Here is a 19776-nt window from a genome sequence, read left to right on the forward strand (position 1 = left end):
AGAAAATTTCAAAGAGCTTATTTTACCTTCTTAGGAGGCTGCAAATTTGATTAAGAACCAATCTCCTAAACTGAAAGGGTTTTGAAACATCTAACATACATAATTTATCATATTTAAAACATTAGAATTAAAGATACTTGATGTAGGCAATAATAGAGGCAAAGAAAGAATTACTATTTGAAATTCCTGTTTCATCACCACTAGCAAGGAGATTTATGCCTGTTATAATATGCTTTTGTATCAGTTTTACAAGACTAATCAAACCAGGTCCATTACCAATGGAACATGAACTGAATAAAAAATACTGGTATCCTTAAGTTTCAGAAAAAGTATCTTATGACTAGCCTGAAGCAGGGCTCTAATTTGTTATTCTCACCATGGGAATGTTTTCTGTATTAGTATACTGGCTGAACTTCTGGAAGGATTAACAAAATGAAAGAACAACAAAAGATAAATCATCTCACAGTAGATGCTAAAAAACTTTTTTTTTTTTTTTTTGGAAAAAGACACTAAGGCCCCAGTAGCTTTAATCCCCTGATAAATAACCTGAATTGTTTAGAACAAGAAAAGATTATGGGTTTTTGATTATGGGTTTAAATTTATGGAGCTGCTGAAGTGGGTCCAGCAGAGGGCTACAAAGATGATCAAGGCATTGGAGTATCTCTCTTATGAGGAAAGGCTGAGGGAGCTGGGCTTCATCAGCCTCGAGGAGACAGCTGAGAGGGGACCTCATCCATGGCTATATGTACCTGAAGGGAAGTTGTCACGAGGGTGGAGCCAGGCTCTTTTTTGTGGTGCCAAGGATTCAGGCAATAGGACAAGAGGCAATGGGCAGAAACTGATGCACAGGAAGTTCCAGCTGAATATGAGGAAGAACTTCTGCACTGTGCAATGACCTAGTACTAGAATGAGTACTGATTGCTCAGAGAGGCTGTGGAGCCTTCCTCACTAGAGAGACTCAAGAACCATCTAGACACAACCCTGTGCCATGTGCTCTGGGATGGCCCTGCTTGAGCGGGGAGGTTGGACCAGATGACGCCCAGTGGTCGCTTCCAACCTGACCCATTCTGTGATTCTGTTTAGAATATAGCAAACAAAGAGCAGCAGGCTTGAAGATATGCAAATTGTTTTCAAGAAACATGGAAAGAAAAGTTACTTGCATCCAACTACTTTTCGTTAAGATTGGCTGTCTATATGTATAGTCAAAACACAATTTACGTAAGGACCTAACTTGAAGCACTTTTTACTTTAATAATACCTATATGAGCACACTCCAACCCACCTCTCCTTCCCTTTTAAACAGTCCACAGAGCAGCAAAAGCAACAAAACATATGCCAAGTGTCACATTCTCTCAAGTTGAGGGTCTGGAAATTAGTGGAATTCTGAGGCAAAGGAGAAGAAGGGCTCATTGTAATCATGCATAGGGGTAGCACTTTGTAAGAGGAAACATCTGGCATGTCTGAGTGACTTCAAGCCTTATGTTTTTAGACACTGTGTGCAGAATGGTCCAGATTTAACAAGTATTTAATACACACATAATCCAGAACAGACACAAAAAGCAGTAGTCATGCTTTCTTCCCAGTGACCCCAGCTCATTCATTCCAGCTAGCCTGCTCTTTGCTATCCCCTCCCCAGTGTCAGTCAAGCTCTGTTGGCTGATGAAATGAGAACCAAACTGGAGCACTGATGCAGCTGGGAAATAAGCAAGGAAAAAAAACTAATTGGAGAGGGACTGGAGAGAACAAAGGGAGAGCAAAAGGTCTGAGATGCAAAAGACAGCTCATCGTAGTATCTGCTTATTTCCTGAAACCAGTTTTTAGTAGTACCTCACTGAAATTAAGTGTTGTGATAAAAAAACAGCCAGACATAATCTCAAGGCTTAAGTTTAATAAAAGCCCTTAGCATTACCTAATTTAATGAACTTCCTAGTATGCATGTTGCTAACTCTTCGTATTTGTAATTCCAAGAAGAAAATGAACTGGAAATGTATCCTGAGGTATTCTCTTAAAGTGTAGATCACACAATTCCTTTATAAAGGGTTAATGGCAAACGGGTGTCAAACTTTTCAAATGAGGCATATGCACACAGACATATACATATATACAGAAAATTGGGTTCTATCTATGCCTTATTTCATCCCAATGCAGGCTGCTGCATATCTTGTTCATTGACAAGCAAAGGAGTCTGAAGCTGTGTTTTAACATATAAATTAAAAAAAATAAAAAAACCTGACAAAAATCCTCCCCACAGTATTATAAATATTAAGCATACCTGGGATATTCTTCTGAGGTTATGTAAACTACATCCTGCTCTGACACAGATGAGGAAAAAGGAATAAAATTCCCATTCTGTAAAGGCAAAAGCTCCAATCCAATCAGTTCACTGTAGACTCCATCAGAAAGCACATATTCTAAAAGATGAAGCTTTTCTTCAGCAGGTCCACTGTGCCCAGATTTCCTTAGGACTTGCCGCACTACAGCAGGAGTCACTTTTTTCACAGCTTTAGCAGTAGAAATAGTAAGATGCACTGCACTAGCAATATTTGCTGGTACCTTAGCAATCTGCTTCCCTGAATTCTGGAGGTAGTTGAGAACAGACTGCGTGTACTCCAAACTCTCATCCATTTCAGAAAAGTGCACCTGTTCCACCTTTATCCACTGATTACTCACTGAGTAAATAACTGTATGCTGGAGCAGGTCTTTAAAGAGAGGTATTACTATTGGTTTCCAGGGTACCCTGATTTTATTCTCATCAGGCCATAACCTATAAATTCTTTCAGGTGACAATGGAAAATCAGAATTCTTCTCAGTCTCCATTCGTTTGATAGCTTCCAAAATAAGGGTGGTATATGCCTTAGGCACTATATTTACCACAAGAAGGTCATTCCACAAAGCTGCTGGATCTCTCCACTGATCCAACTCTCGCCATTTGATACTCCTCCTGTTGTCTGTGAGACCAAAAAAACCACTAACATGAACTGGAAGTCCAGTTTTGCTTTCTTCGCCGGGAGGCAAAGGCAGAAAACAAAATGCTCTTCCTGAAAAGTCTGCTACAGCTCCATTTTCCTCCTCGTTAGTTGCTAAAGACATGGCTATTCCAATAGTAGGAACAAATTTCAAGTCATCAGCTAAAGAATCCAGTTCTGTGCACATTCCTCGACCACCCACACAATTACACACTAACCAAGATGTTTTCTGTGCATCCTTAACACTCTCATCTTCTACAACTATATTTACATGGTATGTCACACATGTTATGCTATTGCTTGGAACTCCCTTACAATACTGATTTATTGCAGTTCCCAGGATTTTGATAGAATTGGGTCTTTCATGTTTCAAGGCCTTGTTCTCACTGGCAGTTACTCTAAAAACCAGCCTCTCTGTTCCATCAGCTTCCCGTACGTGCAATGAAACATCTTGAACACTCTTCAGGAAAAGCAATACTGTGTCCGCATCTGCTCTAAAGGATTCAAACAGCTCCAAGACCTTCTGCTTGTCATAAACATTGCTGCTCAGTTGGGAAGGCTGCAGACGAAGTGGGAAACGAAAAAATGTACCAGGAAAGTTTCCATTCTTAAAGGTTTCCTTAGTGCTGCCAAATACACCAATGAAAGGTGCAAATTGGTCTGTAAGTTCACTTATTTCCTTGCTATCTTCTTTTAGATTCCAGCACTGGCCCGACTCATGAGGTCCAAAGAGGGTTTGATGGGGATCAAGCATTCCAATCTGGTCACCACTGAAGATGCTAGGGACATCTGTATCCATAAAAACCAACAATTACTAATAATCCTAAAACAACATACTTTAAAAATACACTGTTAAGGAACAAATTTTTAAAAGGAAAGAATAAAATATTCTAAAACTGTGATGAACTGAGTACAATCCCTAGAGAAATGGCTGAGTCACCATCCCTAGAGCCATTAAAAGGATATGAAGACATGACCCTTAGGGACATGGCTTAGTGGACTTGGTACCAAAAGGCCTATGGTTGTGGTTGCACTCAATGTTCTTAAAGATCTTTTCCAACCTACATGATTCTGATAACATAATTCAGTGCTTACTAACAGGGAAGAAACAAGCATACATCTATTCTGCAACTGAATATATAAATATTCATTCAGCTATTTGAATTCTAGCTGACAGTGAGCAACAGAAAGTTGCTTTCAACTTCTTTCAACTACTTACTTTTATGTTTCCACTATTTTCAAGAAAAAAACCAACTAATTAATTTACTACATGTGTGTTCTACTAGATTCATACTTTGCAGATCTTGAAGGCTGGCAGACAGTAATTCTATACATTTAAAAGCACAAATTCACAGAATTATCAAATGACAGAATGTATTAATTTTATTCATGCTCAGCTAGGTAAAATATTTTTTTAAATATCATGTGTCTTACAAATTTACTTCACAAGGTAAATATTTTTACCCTTTTTTCCCTGCACTGTTATAATTGTGGAGACTGTAAGCATTATTTATGCTTCTTCTGTACCACAATAAAACAATCTGGGAGAATAATAGATTTCAAGACTAAATATTAAGAGTTTGCAAAACAGTATGTACTATCTCTTTCAAGTGTAGATGTGCATATTCTACTGTATTACAGGAGAGGTTCCAAGAAAAGTCCAGCCAAAAGATCAGCTCCCGGAGGATTATCGCAGAAGGGTGTTCCCATTGCCTCGGCCCGGCCGGTGCTATCCTCTCTGAGTTCCTCCACCCCTCCGCCTCTATTACATATCTTTTCTAGCAATAAATAAAAATCACTACTATCCAAAGAACCTGCAGAAGACTTTCAGTCTAGTGAATAGAACTTTCACACTTCTACTTGAATATCTACCCGATATTATGTGCCTCTATAAAATGAGCAGCAGTGTATAATTGAAACACCAGTGTAAAGGAATTTTCATTTCAATATAAAGAACTAAGTACGTAATGATGTTAATAGAAATACCTTCAAAAACCTTCAAAATCAAACAGATACCTTATAGGATTAGTGAAAAACAGGACTGCTTCATAAGAAAATCTAGCCATGAAGTAATTTTAAAACACATTACAGAGAAAATATTAAATGTTTATGAATATCTAAAATAAATTAACTATTTAAAACTTTAACATTTTCTTTTTAAAATAACTACTAAGATTACCTGTTATATGATAAACTGAATTAAAGCCAATTCCAAATCTTCCAACTTTCAGGGGATCATCCTTTTTCCTGCTTCTTGCTATTTCTTGTATACCATGCCAATCCTCAGGGGTGAAAATTGCATCATTATATGCATAAAATGCTGGCCCTATAATAAAAAGGCAATAATTAAAATGACAGAAGAAGAAAATTTTTAATGTTTAGAAGAAATATTTAATGTTTAAAATTTCTAGGAAATGAACTCACAGACCTGAGAAAGCATTTCTTTGAAGTATATGCATGTGCAAATTAAATGGGGAAGCTATGACTCTAAGCTCACATCAAATTATGCCTGGTAATGAAAAAAAAAAAACAAAATGCAAAAGCCAAAGCAAGGAGATGAATTTATCTCTGTAAATGGTACTTAGATTTATATTCTGATGTGTTATTTAATTCTTGCATCCTCATTTTAAAAGAATGATTCTGAAAAACTGAACAGAAAGCAGAAAACAACAAAACTTCTGGAAGAAGTGTCATGTGGCACAAGGCTTAAACTCAATCTGTTCACACTATCAAAAAGATGTTTGAAAACTGTACTAGTCACAGTCTGAAGATACCTCCACTGGAAGGGAATATAAGGCAAGATAAAACAATAACCTGTGTCTAGAAAGTAAGACAAATTCACATTAGAAGACATAATAAGGCTGATTAACAGCTGAAAAAAAGCCAGAAGAAAGAAGTAGTGGATCATCCATCACTGAAACTTCAAATCACAACTGAATGCCTTTTGGGATGACTATGCAAACTAATTTTTAAAATAATATTAATACTAATAATTGTTAAATACACAATTGACCTTTATCTCATAAAGCCATAATAAATAATGTAAAAACCTAAAAGTTTCAAGAAATTGGATTTGCAGTGTACAGACAACATGGAGCACAGTTGGGTGTAAGGTCAAGAGAAAAAGGGATGAGGAAGAAAAATGAACAACCTAGAGAATGCTGAAATGTAAAGGGCAAAGGTCCTTTTTACATTAAAAACTGGCTTGGGCTTCACGGTAGCTGGGGGCTGTGTTTTGGATTTATGCTGGAAACAGTGACAGTAACACAGGGCTGTTTTAGTTATCACTGAGCAGGGCTTGTGCAGAGCAAAGGCCTTTTCAGCTTCTCATGTGGCCCAAACAGCGAGTGGGCTGGGGCTGCTAAGGAGCTCAGAGGGGACACAGCTAGGACAGCTAACCCCAAACAACGTGCATATTGAAAAATAATGGCCAAATTCAATAAAATTTATACTTACCCTGATATTGTGCCATGTCCTTTGACCATAACGTTTCTGTTCCATACTGAGTTTCATCATATAGAAACCTAACCTCCGTGGCACCAGCATCTTCTGCATTCTGTATCAGTTCCTGAGGCCGACAAAATAAATCACAACAAAGTATAATGCAGTAATACATATTCTACCACTGGCTTAAACAGTAGAAAATAACAAGCAAATTTCTCAAGTATAACTGTCTTCATACGTTTCAACCAAAATGGTTTTATCCAGTTTACCTGCATGAGAATAGGTATCCTTATAAACAAATATTCAGACAAATACTATAAATATGATTTGAATTTGGAGCTCAAATACCATATAAAAGCAGTCAAACAAAGTTGAGAAATAAGCCACTAAACTGTTACTACTACATTATCCTAAGAATCAGAGCTGTAAAAGTCTCAAAATAAAGCAAATCTGAGAAGAGGAAAAAAAGAATTTTAAATTTATCAAAGTAGATTATGTAAGTCCTTACAAACAGTTGTACAATAACAGTGAGGCACAAAGGGGTAATGCACAGCACTCTTCTTTACATCAACTGAATTAGGTTCAAGTTAACATTTCACAGTATGAACCAACCATTCCTGGGCCATGGTGCTATTGCTTCTAATTTGCCAAAACAGTTGAAGATATGCTTATCTTGGGCATTCTCACTAAGCATAATCAGCTTCTACTTCCATGGTTGCAAACAAGACAACAGACATAAGGAACTGTCATCATCTGTCAACATTTGTGTTTGGGTGTTTTGGACGTATGCATGTATACATAGATAAGATATATCTCTATCAAATACCATTCGTTAGAACCTAGTATTCCCATACACTAAGAAAATTAAGTTCCCACCACCCGTGTGATGAAGCATGCTGGATGAGAAGTTTAACAACCAACTAATCTTAACCCCAGATGCTCTTAAAAAAATCGAACTGCCATTTTCATACATTAGCATAGGAAGCTATGATAAATCACACAATTTATGTTCTACTGAGCAAACTCAGAAATGTTTAAAGGAAAAAAACAAAAAAAAAAAAAAACAAAAAAAAACAACCCCACACAAAGCACACAACTCACTTTACCTTGTCTACAGAAATGGAAACATATATCTTCTATAGTACAGTGAATATAAGATAAAACAACCACAAGATTTGCTGGGAAGTGTTAAACTTTGGCATTATGTCATGCACATTAAATGAATGTTAAAAATACTATCTATTGTCTACCTTAAGAATCTGTCCTCCCTCTGGATATCTTCTTAATATATCCTTTAGAAAATCAACAAGTGGCGGAGTTGTTTGTCCAAAACGACCTAAAAACAAACAAGTCAATTTTTAAAAAATCCCTGTGTATTATGCTACTGTGCACTTAATTTCAGATTTTAAAAAATACTGAACAATTATTTGAAACAATAATTTCTTAAAATTAACTCAGGTCCTGTTATTGTAAAATCTTGTCTTTCCAGAATCAGCTGTGAAAATCCTACATTATAAATCTTTTAATTAAAAAAGTGAAATAGTAGTCTTGATGTTGAAGTCAATGAGATGTTTCATATCTAAATGAAATAAATTTGGGGGCTAAGTCTGTGCAACAGTTATGCCACAATTCCAACTACTTAATGCTCAAAAGTAACAATTTCTAAAGGACTACTGCTTTTTAAGTAGCAGGACAGTATTCCAAGGCAACAGTGGCTCTAACTCTTTTACAGCCAGTGATGATCCCTAGTGACAGCTACACACACAGGCACAGAAGTTTTTGGCTCTAGCATACACTTCCTTTTCTGACATACTCTGGGCATGGACCTGGTGCCAGCCTTGGTGTTGCCAGGGCCTAAAGCTGGAGGGGAAAGAGTCCAGGCATTATGGACATCTGCTCCAAGAGAAAAAGTCTATCACAAAATGAAAGGTTCAATATTCTCCATTTCAAACCCCAGTCTGAGATTAAAGGGCAGCTTCCTAAACCAAAGCTCTAAAACATGTGCTTAAAACAAACAGCAGTGATACAATCCTCACAAGGAAAACAGACCCTAATGATGCCCCATGTAAAGCTTCCTTTTAAAATTGTTAACAAGTAATTATTCTCTCCCTCTCTTCTGCATATACATGTTTATGAAGCACACAGATTCAAACCCGCATATAATGTATATTCTGGAATAAAACACTAGGATAAAAAAGAAAAGTGGAAAAAAAGGGGACAAATAACAGTTCTATTTGCTGAGAAAGCATCAAGCAAAAACATCAAATATTTTGTCTTTAAAATTTGCTTGAGTCACTTTATTTAAGGTAACTTAATAGCATCAATGAAAAAAAAGCAAGAAATTGCAACAGACAGCTGAATGTGTGAAGTACTTCATAACTTCTGTTACATTTGCAGTGTACAGAAGTATATGAAAGTCAATGTGCCATGTGCATACCTCCAAAATAAGGTGAACTGATCAACAGACATTACCTAAAATGAAGAAACTGATCTTCTCTAAGTTGGACAGACAAGTGCAAGTGTTTAAACAACACATTTCATTCACCATGGGAACCACCACAAAAACAGACAAATAACTTTTAGTGATAGGAATGAAGATTGACTTTATTCTCTTTAAAAGCAGAGCTCTGTGTATGTCACAACAATTACTCTGGCTATAGGTCATTATTTACTGCATCCTATGAAAGGCTAAACTGACATTTCTTCAGTATTAGAGCTAGTCGTATTTAACACAAAACTGGTACCACAAATTTAAAGGAGAATCTTGTTCTACTATAACAGTAGTCAAGCACTCAGGAGCCCAGAAAGTCTGTGCAGTCTCTCTCCTCTTTCCAAGCTCAACCATATCAACCCTCAAGTGACCCAGACTGACCTCAAAGCTGCCCACACTCTGAGCAGCAGGCTGGAGTAAAAACCTCCTCATGTCCCTTCCAACATGAATTATTTTGTGATCATGTGAAAAGATCATGCCTTATTTGATAGACACTAGCAATGAATGAACACAAAGAGGACATGGATAATCCTCAGAGTACTTCAGCAATCCATGTGCTTGGTCCTACTGACCATGCACTTCCAAGTTAGAAATTCAGGGCATTTCTTGATTCACCTGCTGTAAGGAAAAATCTGTGAACTGGAAGACTCCAGAATGAACACAGAAGGCTGATACTGAAGCCTTCAGATGTTTTAAACTGACTTGCCTCAGAACTGTGGGCCAGGAAAAGTTAAGCCCTTTATCTGGACATAGATTGCTTACAGTGACATCTCTTAAGAAAATCTCCAATCCTAGGTACAAAAATACAGCAACAGTTTCTCCTTCCCATGAAAGATTTCTTAGGGCCACTACACTTTATTCTCTATATAGTTGCATGGTGGAAAATAAGGCTCTTTTTATTTAGTCTACCACAGCCTACACACAGCAAAATATCAGAGCAAGCAGTCAGGAATGACAGAAAGAAAAACGTTTGATATCAGAACCATGAGGTCATAGAAATGAGGTCCATTTTCATAGGTGTTTCCTAATCACTTCAGGTTCTAGAGAATATGAACATGAACTTCTGGCTAATATACACACTTCCCTCTGTCACTAAAAATCCATAACCCAGTATATACATGCCTTGAACAGGCTAAGAAATACTATATTTTGTGAGACCAAATAAAATATCTGCATGAAAAGAAGGGTTTTCTTCTTCACCATGCCATCTGATTAGCATTTATTTCATTGCCTTACAATAAAGTTATTGTGAGAAGAATATTAATGCTAGTAGCCAAATAAAATAATTATGACAGATTTTAATTAGAGCATTTCTGAAGATATTCAGTTACCAAAATACAATATGAAAAGCCAGACCATCAGTTTTTTTTAATAAATATGTAAATAACAGACAGAACCAAAAGAAAACCAAGTTATCAAAGAAAAACCCTAAAAACAACAGAAGAAATCCAGAAATTTTTACCAGTATTATAATTTTTTACATGGTGGTTACTGAAAAGATGTCCTTTTAGTATCTGAATTGTTTTCAAGTGTCCAGCTTATTTTACATGAGACAAAGCAGCTACAACACTACTGAAAGGCAAGTATTATTGATTCCAAAGGACAGCAATAACCTAAATTCTACACATTATAGCACAGGAAAAAAATAAACACCAAGACACTTAAAAAGAGCAGTTTAATTTTTCTAGAGCAGAATGAAAAGAACAAGGGACAAACCTAGGACTTACATGAAAAATAATCACTTCCCATTTAAAGAAGATAAAAATTTCAATTAACTCCACATTGCATCAGAAAATGCTTTGAGCTTCCAGTTTATAAACAGAGACAAATATTTTCCATACCTCCTCCTTTCAACCCTTTTGACTGAAGCTCTAGAAAAACTTGATTTTGAGACTTCTGAAGATCCACAATCTTGATACCATCAGACAACTGAAGGAAAAAAATAAGACAGATCTTGGTCAGAAGTTTCAGTTTGATAATAACAGGACAAAACAAATCAGGTGGAAAAAATGCCTATAGAAGCACACTAAGAGCAAGCCATGGCCTCTTGTTTCTACAACTGAAAAAGTTTTGTATTCAGGGAAGTTCTGGAAGCATAAAACTAAAGCAGTTATTGTTTTAAGGTGCATGCCCACAAAAAAAAAAAATTAACATATTCAGGAAGTACGTGGTCTGTATACTCCACAAGTACATCTGGGTATGCAATTTCATCGGGGGCTTAAACTAAGCAATAGCAGCTCAAAGCAACTGGCAAGACACTGTGTAGAGGCAAAAGTCTGTCAGAGAAACACCCCTGAAGAGTTCGACGGCCTCATCCCCCATTACCTCTACATGCAGACCCATCAGAGCATGATCAAGGTTGAAAGGACCACTGAAAGTCACCTAATCCAACCTCCAGTGCCTCACCAGGAACATCATAGAGAAACTGAGGCAAACTAAGCAACACATACCTTAGCAGCCATTGGGAAAACTATTACATACTCATAGCACATAAAGGTTTTGTTGCAATTCTAGTTTCTTATGATATAAGTCATATACCAAGTGCTTTCAGTCATATACCAAGTGCTGCTAGAAGACTCATATATGACACATTATCCTGCATGCAACAACAAATGCAGATTTAGAAAGCCACTGTACTAATTAGAAACTAGATTAAAATATTGTTTTGTGAAATTATATTATTATATTAGTCTCAGTCTATAGTACATTTTGGGACTACTTCCTCACTTTGATGGGTAAAAACAAATCACTAGAAGCAGTTGGTGTTTACACAGACATACATGCACACAATCTCACTACACTTAATAAAGTCCAGAGTACATAATCATCATTTAACATCATTAGTAAGAAAAAAACTTACATTCTTTTTTACTTTTATCAGTTTTAAATACTGAGTAAAACAACAGTGGGTTTATCGTAAAACTGCAAAAATATTGTACATGAGTTGAACTTTCTCAAGACGTAAAATTGGATTATAACTATTCTGAAACCACTAAAATATAAAGAAATCCACAGAATGCTGGAAGCCATCACCGAGCATTAAAGGGATAGAGTAACCCAATATTATAAGCTAGGATTTTTGTATCAAGACACCACTAGAAACCTGGACATTGAATAGATCCAAATCAATAGTCTAATACAGTAAGGAACTACGACAGAAAAAGATACTGGACTTTACGTAACATCTATCAATTGCACATAAATGTCCTATTGCAAAAAAATCATTCACAGATTAATATTCTACTACTCAAAAAAATTTTAAATCATTTGATCCCACCCAATAAACAGGAGTTCAAAAGTTTATAAAGGATTTTCAAAATTGCTACAGTACACAATAAATATTCCCATATATATGCTAATGTATTATATTAAAAAACCCCAAACAAACAGAATAGCAATTACAGTCTGCTTACTGACTGTTCCCTGCAAAAGATAAGTTTTCTGTGGCAGTTAGATCTTTGCTTCCAGGCAAATTTTAGAAAGTGATACAGAGTTTGTCCTCCAAAAAGGAAGGCCTGGCAAGAACAACATCAAGGACACACACAAAAAGATAAACTACACAGGCAGTTTACTTCAAACCTGAGCCCTCAAAGCAACTTGTGTTGCCCAGGATCTTAAAAGCTTCCTAAGCAATACAACCAACATATGTATCTTTCCTTGTCTTACAGAATAGTTTGGGTTGGAATGGGACATTTGAAGACCATGTAGTTCAGCTCTCCCTCCTACCATCACCTTGCACAGGAACTAGATCTGGTCTCTCAAAGCCCCATCCTACCTGATCATCAACATTTCCATTCATGGGGAATCCCCAGCTTCTCTGGGCAACTTGTTTCAGTATCTTATCACCCTCATCCTAAAAAATTTCTTCCTTGTGCCAAATCTAAACTTACCTTTTTTTGGTTTAAAGCAATTTTCCCTTGTCTTATCACTTCAGGCCTTGGCAGAAAGTATCCTTCCATCTTTCTTATAAGCCCCCATAGTATTTAGAAAGGCCGCACTAAGGTTTCCCTAGAGCCCTCTCTTCTCTACACCTTTGCAAATCCCCTTGCCTTATTTAACACTAACTTCCAACCTCCTCTCTCTCCCCTTCTTGCCTCTATTCATCCCATCTCACCAGGTCTCCAGGTTCCCATTTCCCAATAGCACAGCTAGAAGCACAGTAAGCACAGTAAGCAGTACTGAAAGACTGACACCAGGCTGATGCCTTCAACAGAACAAGGTCATTCATTCATTCTTTCGACTCTCTCCTGTGCCCAGACCTCAATTTTCAACTTGTCACTTTCATCTCACCGCGATGTCAACTCTGCTCTTGAAACTGTCAACTCTGCTCTTGAAACTGGCCAGAAAGGCAAGAGGGCAGAACAAACACATCAGCACTCTCCGGTGATTTTCTGCTCTACCCAACAACTCCCCAGAGAAATTAGGCTAAAAAACACGTAGAACTTCACTGGGGGGGAAAAAAAAAATACACAAAAGCTCGGATGTTAAAAGCTGGAGCCATCAAGAGCGGTGTGAGGGTCGTCCAAACTATCTCCGTGCTTCCCACGGGAGGAACACCTAAGGACACGCACTACACAGGAGCACCCGGGTGGGGACTTCCCGCAGCCCGGCGGAGCGAGAGGCGCCGCGGAGGTTCCGCCGCCCGGCCCGGCCCTCACCTCTCTGCCGCGGTGCCACAGGCGCTGCTGGGCGGGAGGCAGCCCGGCCTCCTCCTCGATCCGCCTCTTCACGTCCCGCACGGCCGCGCACGGCGGCAGCTCGAAGGTCCTGCAGCCCAGGCAGTCATGGAGGACGGTCACCCGGGCCAGCCTGCGGCAACACGACAGACATCAGATGAGAAAAGGCTCGCTGCGCCGCCGCCCGCTCGCTTCCCCCTCGGGCACCGCGGAGGCCCGAGGCGGGCGCCGGAGCCCGCAGGGAGCAGCGATGGGCGGGCGGGCGGGCGCCTGTCCCGCGCTCCGAGGGGAAGCGGCGCAGCCGATCCCGCAGCCTCCCCGCCCGGCCCGGCCCGCACTCACATCCCGCCGGCGCCGCACACAAAGGACCGCTACTCGCGCCGCCGGCGGCGCTCCCCGCACGGGGAAGGGGTGGGGCCGCGCCGCCCTGAGGCCCGCGCCGCGGAGGAGGCCGAGGAGGAGGCGGGAGCGCTGGAAGTGCCGCCCTATGAGCGGCGGCCGTGGCTGCGGAGGTGCGGCGGGGTCCGGGCCGCTCCTCAGCCTCGGCACACGGAGGCGTTTCCCGGCTCCCCGCGGCCCGGTGTCCCCAGGGCCCTCGGGAGAGAGAGCCCGGTCGCCTGTGGCGAGGCAGAGGCTGCAGCCTCGCATGTACGGCGTCAGCCGTGACTGAGGGTGAGATCTAGAGATGGTACCGCAGGCGCAGCCCTCCTTCTGCGGAGAAGCACGCTGGTGTTTCACGTAATTCACGGCATTCAGGAACCACCGTATGGAGCACGTATAGTTACAGCTGATAAACTTCATTCTTTCTCAAGGATGCAAAATACACAAGGAAACATAACTTTTCTGCTCTCTGTCGGAGAGCCTGCCAAAGGTCATACATCCTGCCCTATCTCAAAAGGGCGTATCTTAAGTCCTCATGCCATTCAAGACTTAAGCAAAGTGCTCTCGCTCCTGAAAGGCTGAGCCTTAGCCTGCCTGTCCTGATCCCAATGAGTTGAGGAGGCACTTGGAGAACCCTATGGAGGGGGCCAACAGAAAGGCCACTGTTCATTGGGTACAAAGTTCTGCGTCCGGGACTATGGGCTGTGCATCAGTGAGGGGCTGGACAGCAGCCCTGCTCCAAAGCAGCTGAAAAATACCAGGGATACCAGGCTTTCCAGATCAAGGAAAGTCTACTCGGTACTGATGAAGGTACTGTGACCACAACATAGTGGTGGTTTGGACTTGCTTTGTTCCCTGGCAGAGGATTACTGACATGGTCAGAGGCCCAAAGCTCGTGACCTACAAGAAGTATATGAGGGGAGTCGGGCTGTTTAGTCTGAGGATGAGGAGACTATAGGGTGCAGTATGATAAAATCCTGCATACCCCTGAAGGGCAGTTTCAAAGGCCAGGGAACTGGGCTCTTCTTAGTAGTGCAAGACTAACAGTGGGCAATGGCAACAAAGTGTAGCTTGGGAGGTTCGTGTGAAACAGCAGGAAAAACCCTGTCACTAGGAGAGGAGCTGTCTAGAGGTATATTATTGACCTGAACCAATACTGATCCTCCTGCTTTGAGCAAAATATGGACTACAGACCTCCAGCCAACAGTTCCACTTTGTTCCAACAGGTCCTTAATTCCAATCCATGACCAAACTAAAAACATTTAAGACCTTAGTCAATGACAGGGAGCTAAAACTGAACTCACAGTTGAGTCTGTGAGTTGAGGCTGTCACTTGAAAGGAAACAGAGTTTCTGTGGAAGGCAAAAAAGACACAACTAACCTTTGCAGAAAGTATATCAAGCTAAGGAAAAAAAAAAAAAAAGAAAAAAAAAAGAAAAAAAAAAAAAGAAAAAAAAAAAAGAAAAAAAAGCCCACTAAAATTGATAGAAGCCTCAAAAAACCTGCAAAGATCAGGTGGATCAGGATCCAATCTGGTATCTAAGCAGGTAGGTACCAGTGCTACAACAACTGATTTTATTCATTAGCAATATTTGTATATTGAATTCTACATGGTTATAAGAAACTGTTGGAAATAATGTGGATCTGATCATGCTTTCACCAGAAATAATACAGAAACTATTTTAACATAAACAAGATGTCTCTGTTGGCTTTTGTTTAGGACTTTGTTCATTTTTCTATCATTTTCTATCGTTTTGTCCTTTTAACTTTCCATTTTGTGACATCCCCTACAGAGTTCTTCATAAGAGATTTTTTCCTGCTATGTCTAAAAGAATGAGAAGGCTGCTTTCTAATCTCTTAATGTTTATCTTTTTATGTCTTAATACCTGCAGAAGGGACACAAATGAGGGTGGCTGGAAAATTGAAGGAGTTGAAACCCCATGCTGTTCCATCCATATTAGCTACTAAAATACTCTCCAGACCTTGGTGAAACACCAAGCCACATTGGCAAAATCTAATTCTTCTTCTTTTCTAGGGATCACGGGAGTGATTTAGCATCTCATGAAGCATGCACAAGTGTTTGAATGGGACCCTGGAGAGTAACAAAGCTATCTCAAGTAACAGCCATCTCTCCTTGTGAAAATTTTTAAGTGGTGGGGCACATACAGGGCCATGAACCATCCAGCCATCAGTGCCAGGCTGAAGTTCCCCAACCTATGCCACACCATGTGACAAGATAATACAAATTATGTCCTGTGATGATGTAACATTAATATTAGACGAAAAACACTTTGAGTACCACAGATTCTGTCTAGTATGTAACCTCTTAGTAGAAGGAAAGGGTTGGGAAGAACTGGTAATATAGAAATAGAACCTTTCAAGGTTATGGACAAAGAAGTTGGACTCTTGAGCTATTGGAAGTTAGCCATGCCTGTTCTCAAAAATCTCATCCCCTTACTTTTACTTCATGTCTAAATAAAAATATCCTAGAAATTGATGAGACAGAAATCACAGTGACTGACTAAAAAAATATAATAGAGTACACAATTCAACTTGCAGATTTTTGCAATAACAACAACAAAAATAAATTTTAAAATCTCATCCATTTGAAAAGAGAACTTGGAAGCTGGGTAATCCTAGAAAATTTCAAGGTATCATGTACAAATTTGCTGTGCAGAACTACTAAAAATTATTTTACATGACAATGTTAAAAGAACACATATGACCTTAACAGCAAGGAATTGTTTGACTACCCATGGTAATTAAAAAAAAACCCACCAAACTTTTAGATATAAAAGGCTTGGTTCTGATTTGAGAGTTTTTAAATATTATATATAGTATTGCCTATGCTAACAATTTTATAACCACTTTTCCAAGCAGAACAGCACTTAGATTTAAAAATACATGTGGAAAATTCTCCTGTGGCTATAAATAAATTCTGTTTGGTTCAGAATGAAGTCATATAAGCCATACAAAAAGGTACATGCAGTAAAAAAAAAATTAAAATTTTAAAAACTCTCTGCAACATTAAATTATTTTTATAAAATGAAAGCCATTTTCATGGTAACATTCCCTTGATGACAGAAAATTCTGCATTGAAGAACCACCTCATATTTCCAATTATTTAAAATAAGACTGCAGTAGCAGAAAAAAGACGTATGCAAGTCCTTTCCATCCTGTCAGTATGATTAGAAAGATGGAATGGAGTCTACAAAGGGGTGTATGGTGTGATAAGAAACAGACATGACTAGGTCAGTCCTGCCAGAGGAAAACCGCTGCAGCACAGCAGCTTCCAGCAGAGCAAGTAACATTCTGCAGTGCTGGCAGGCAAGGAGCAGTGACTCAACAACTTCATCTGGGTTTGAGACAGAGCACACCAAACTTACAGCAAAGCTTTCTTTGACACAACAAGCACTGACCTTCATTCTTAAATCAACTCCTTTAGAGTTACCGACAGATGTTTTAAACATTGCACTGTATGTATTTCCCAGCATTCAGACATTACAGATTGCATTGGTCTACAATCACTCCCAGGATCTTGCTATACTCTTGTTTACTAATGCCTTTTCAAGAAGTTTGAAAATAGGCCTACCATTTGTTGATGACACGTGCTAGTCATTGGCAAACCACCCCTTACTGTACAGTTTCTGTTTCATTTGAATTACTCCTCTAACAGAAAACATCTACTCTCTCTAGCTAGAGTTCTATCTAGTACAAATGGCAAAAAAACCCCACCCCAATCTATGGCATATGAAGTGTTTGATTCAAACAAATATCTCATTTTTCCTCAGATCTATTACACAAATTGGATATTTTGATGAAACTATTTATTTTAGATTGGTGCAGTGAGTTTAAAGAAATACTCCTACTTTGCACCCCTCATGTGAAACCATTATTAGCAGTTTCTAAGCAAAATATCAACATGAGCATAGCTTAGTCAAACATTGAAGAACTGAAGTATTATCTTATTCCTTTTTCAAGCTGACATGTTTCTAAAAGTCAAATATCAACAGAACAGGATACTTTCGAATAGTACTAAAAATGAGCAAAACCTTTAAGGGCACAGAGACCAGGAATAGATATTTATTTTCATCTAATGATTTTGATCTCTCTGTGATTTGCTTTAATGTACAAGTGAGTTCCTTGATGGCACTAAGCAAATTCTAATGGAAAATAGTTTAAAAACCTATAAAAGTTGTTTCAGTTTATTCTTTACAAATAAGGAGCAAAGCAAGAAGGCAAAAATAAATTACAAGATTTCAAAATTTCAAATGCTGAAGTAAAATTTCCTCTTTGATCCACCTTTAAGAAAATACGACTTTAAGCTAAGTCCTTGAGGAGACAACTCAGCTATAGAGCAGTAGCTGTTACTCCACAAATTTGAATTGCTGAGAATCAGAGTTTATGATTCCAGATGGTACAAATAACAAAATACCAGTACAAAATATCTGACATTTCAAATTATGCAAAAGATTAAACCAAATGATAAAAATAAACTCCTCAATTGCTCTTTAGGGATTGCAATAGCAGGGACTGCAGTGTTGCAAGAGCTGCTGTTGGCATACATTTTTTAATAAGCAATATGTTAAATTACTGGTGGTATTTTCTTTTGGCCTTTGGTGCCAATAAAAGGGCCAGATTTAGAACACCCACTTTAACCTTGAAACATCAAAAGATCAGAGCCTAAATTTGCAAATTGATTTCAGGACCTAATGTAGGCTCCTAAACACCTTCATTAATGCAGGCCTAGGGTTTTTTCCTCCATTTAGGACACAGATTCATCAGTTTGTTAAAGCTGGGCTTTTTCCATACTACCTTAAGACATTTTTCCTATTTTAATTTAAGAGTTAATGAAGCTACTATCTTTCCACTGAGGAAAATCAACTCATTAACTAAAATGGTCCAGATTACACATGCATTAAACACTTTAAGTAGTATTTACTGATCTCTGTTTTTGCTGAATACTACATCTAATAATGCTTCAAAGTTTCATAACATTTTCTAGGCATCAGTGAACAGAGTCCTTTGTATTTAGAGAAAACTAGAACACAAAATAGAAGGAAATACAAGACAAGTAGTTTTAATAATTGTGAAAAACCACAAGTTCAAGCACTTCTGCAACTGTCTCTTCATCAGGTAGTGGATGATATCCAGCCATACCCTTCCAGATAATCCTAGCTCTTTTCCACCTCTGTATCAGTTCTGTCTCACTCATAACACAATTCCATAGAGAAATACAAGCTACCATTTTATTCTTCAGAAAACAGAAGGACAGGTGGCACACAAGAAGGAACATGAGTCACATGTAAGGCTAGTAAGAGGAAGGGAGGAAAAAGGGGAAGAAAGAACACAGGTCATCCTCTTCTGGGTAAACACAGAGAAGTGAAAAAATCCTCAGAGATGCCCAGATGTATAAGATTTGCGTTAGAAGGGCCTAGTTAACTAACCTACAAAAAAAGAGAGAGAGATTCAAAGCCCCAAATTTTCTATCCCACAGTCACCTGGCAATGAAGCTATATATCTTCCATGATTTTTCACAGAATTACCCAGGGAACCAGTGGGACAGATCCCAAAAGAGTAGTCAGCTATTGCTCACAACCACGGTCTAACACAATGCAAAGCCCACCTTCTCAACACACAGGAAAAAGCAGAGGCTGTACATTAAAGAACAGCTCATCAAGGGGGATTCTGCAGAGGCTGGGAGGGGAAGCTGGTCTTCTTCCTGCAGGCTCATTGACAGCAAATAAGAACAATTCTAATCACAACCTAACGTTTTGCAACTTACAGCAAGTAAACACTTACAACTTTGTTTAGACACC

General features: G+C 38.9%; 1 protein-coding gene across 2 annotated transcripts in view; it reads right to left on the bottom strand.

The window, feature by feature from the left end:
- SACS (sacsin molecular chaperone) overlaps positions 1 to 19776 on the bottom strand; it is a 54759-nt gene that overhangs the window by 18096 nt on the left and 16887 nt on the right. The window contains exons 1-7 of one of the 2 annotated variants that reach the window (XM_038159527.1): positions 13920 to 15327; positions 13560 to 13710; positions 10743 to 10830; positions 7661 to 7746; positions 6423 to 6534; positions 5146 to 5292; positions 2273 to 3755 (exon numbers count right to left, since the gene is read on the bottom strand). In XM_038159527.1, coding sequence (XP_038015455.1) covers positions 2273 to 3755; positions 5146 to 5292; positions 6423 to 6534; positions 7661 to 7746; positions 10743 to 10830; positions 13560 to 13710; positions 13920 to 13921 — 2069 coding nt within the window. In that variant the 5' untranslated portion in view covers positions 13922 to 15327. Of the gene's footprint in view, positions 1 to 2272; positions 3756 to 5145; positions 5293 to 6422; positions 6535 to 7660; positions 7747 to 10742; positions 10831 to 13559; positions 13711 to 13919; positions 15328 to 19776 lie in introns of those variants that run through there. The other variant, XM_038159518.1, reaches the window with a different exon arrangement.

Source organism: Motacilla alba, chromosome 1, assembly GCF_015832195.1.
Source record: "Motacilla alba alba isolate MOTALB_02 chromosome 1, Motacilla_alba_V1.0_pri, whole genome shotgun sequence".
Taxonomy (NCBI): Eukaryota; Metazoa; Chordata; class Aves; order Passeriformes; family Motacillidae; genus Motacilla; species Motacilla alba.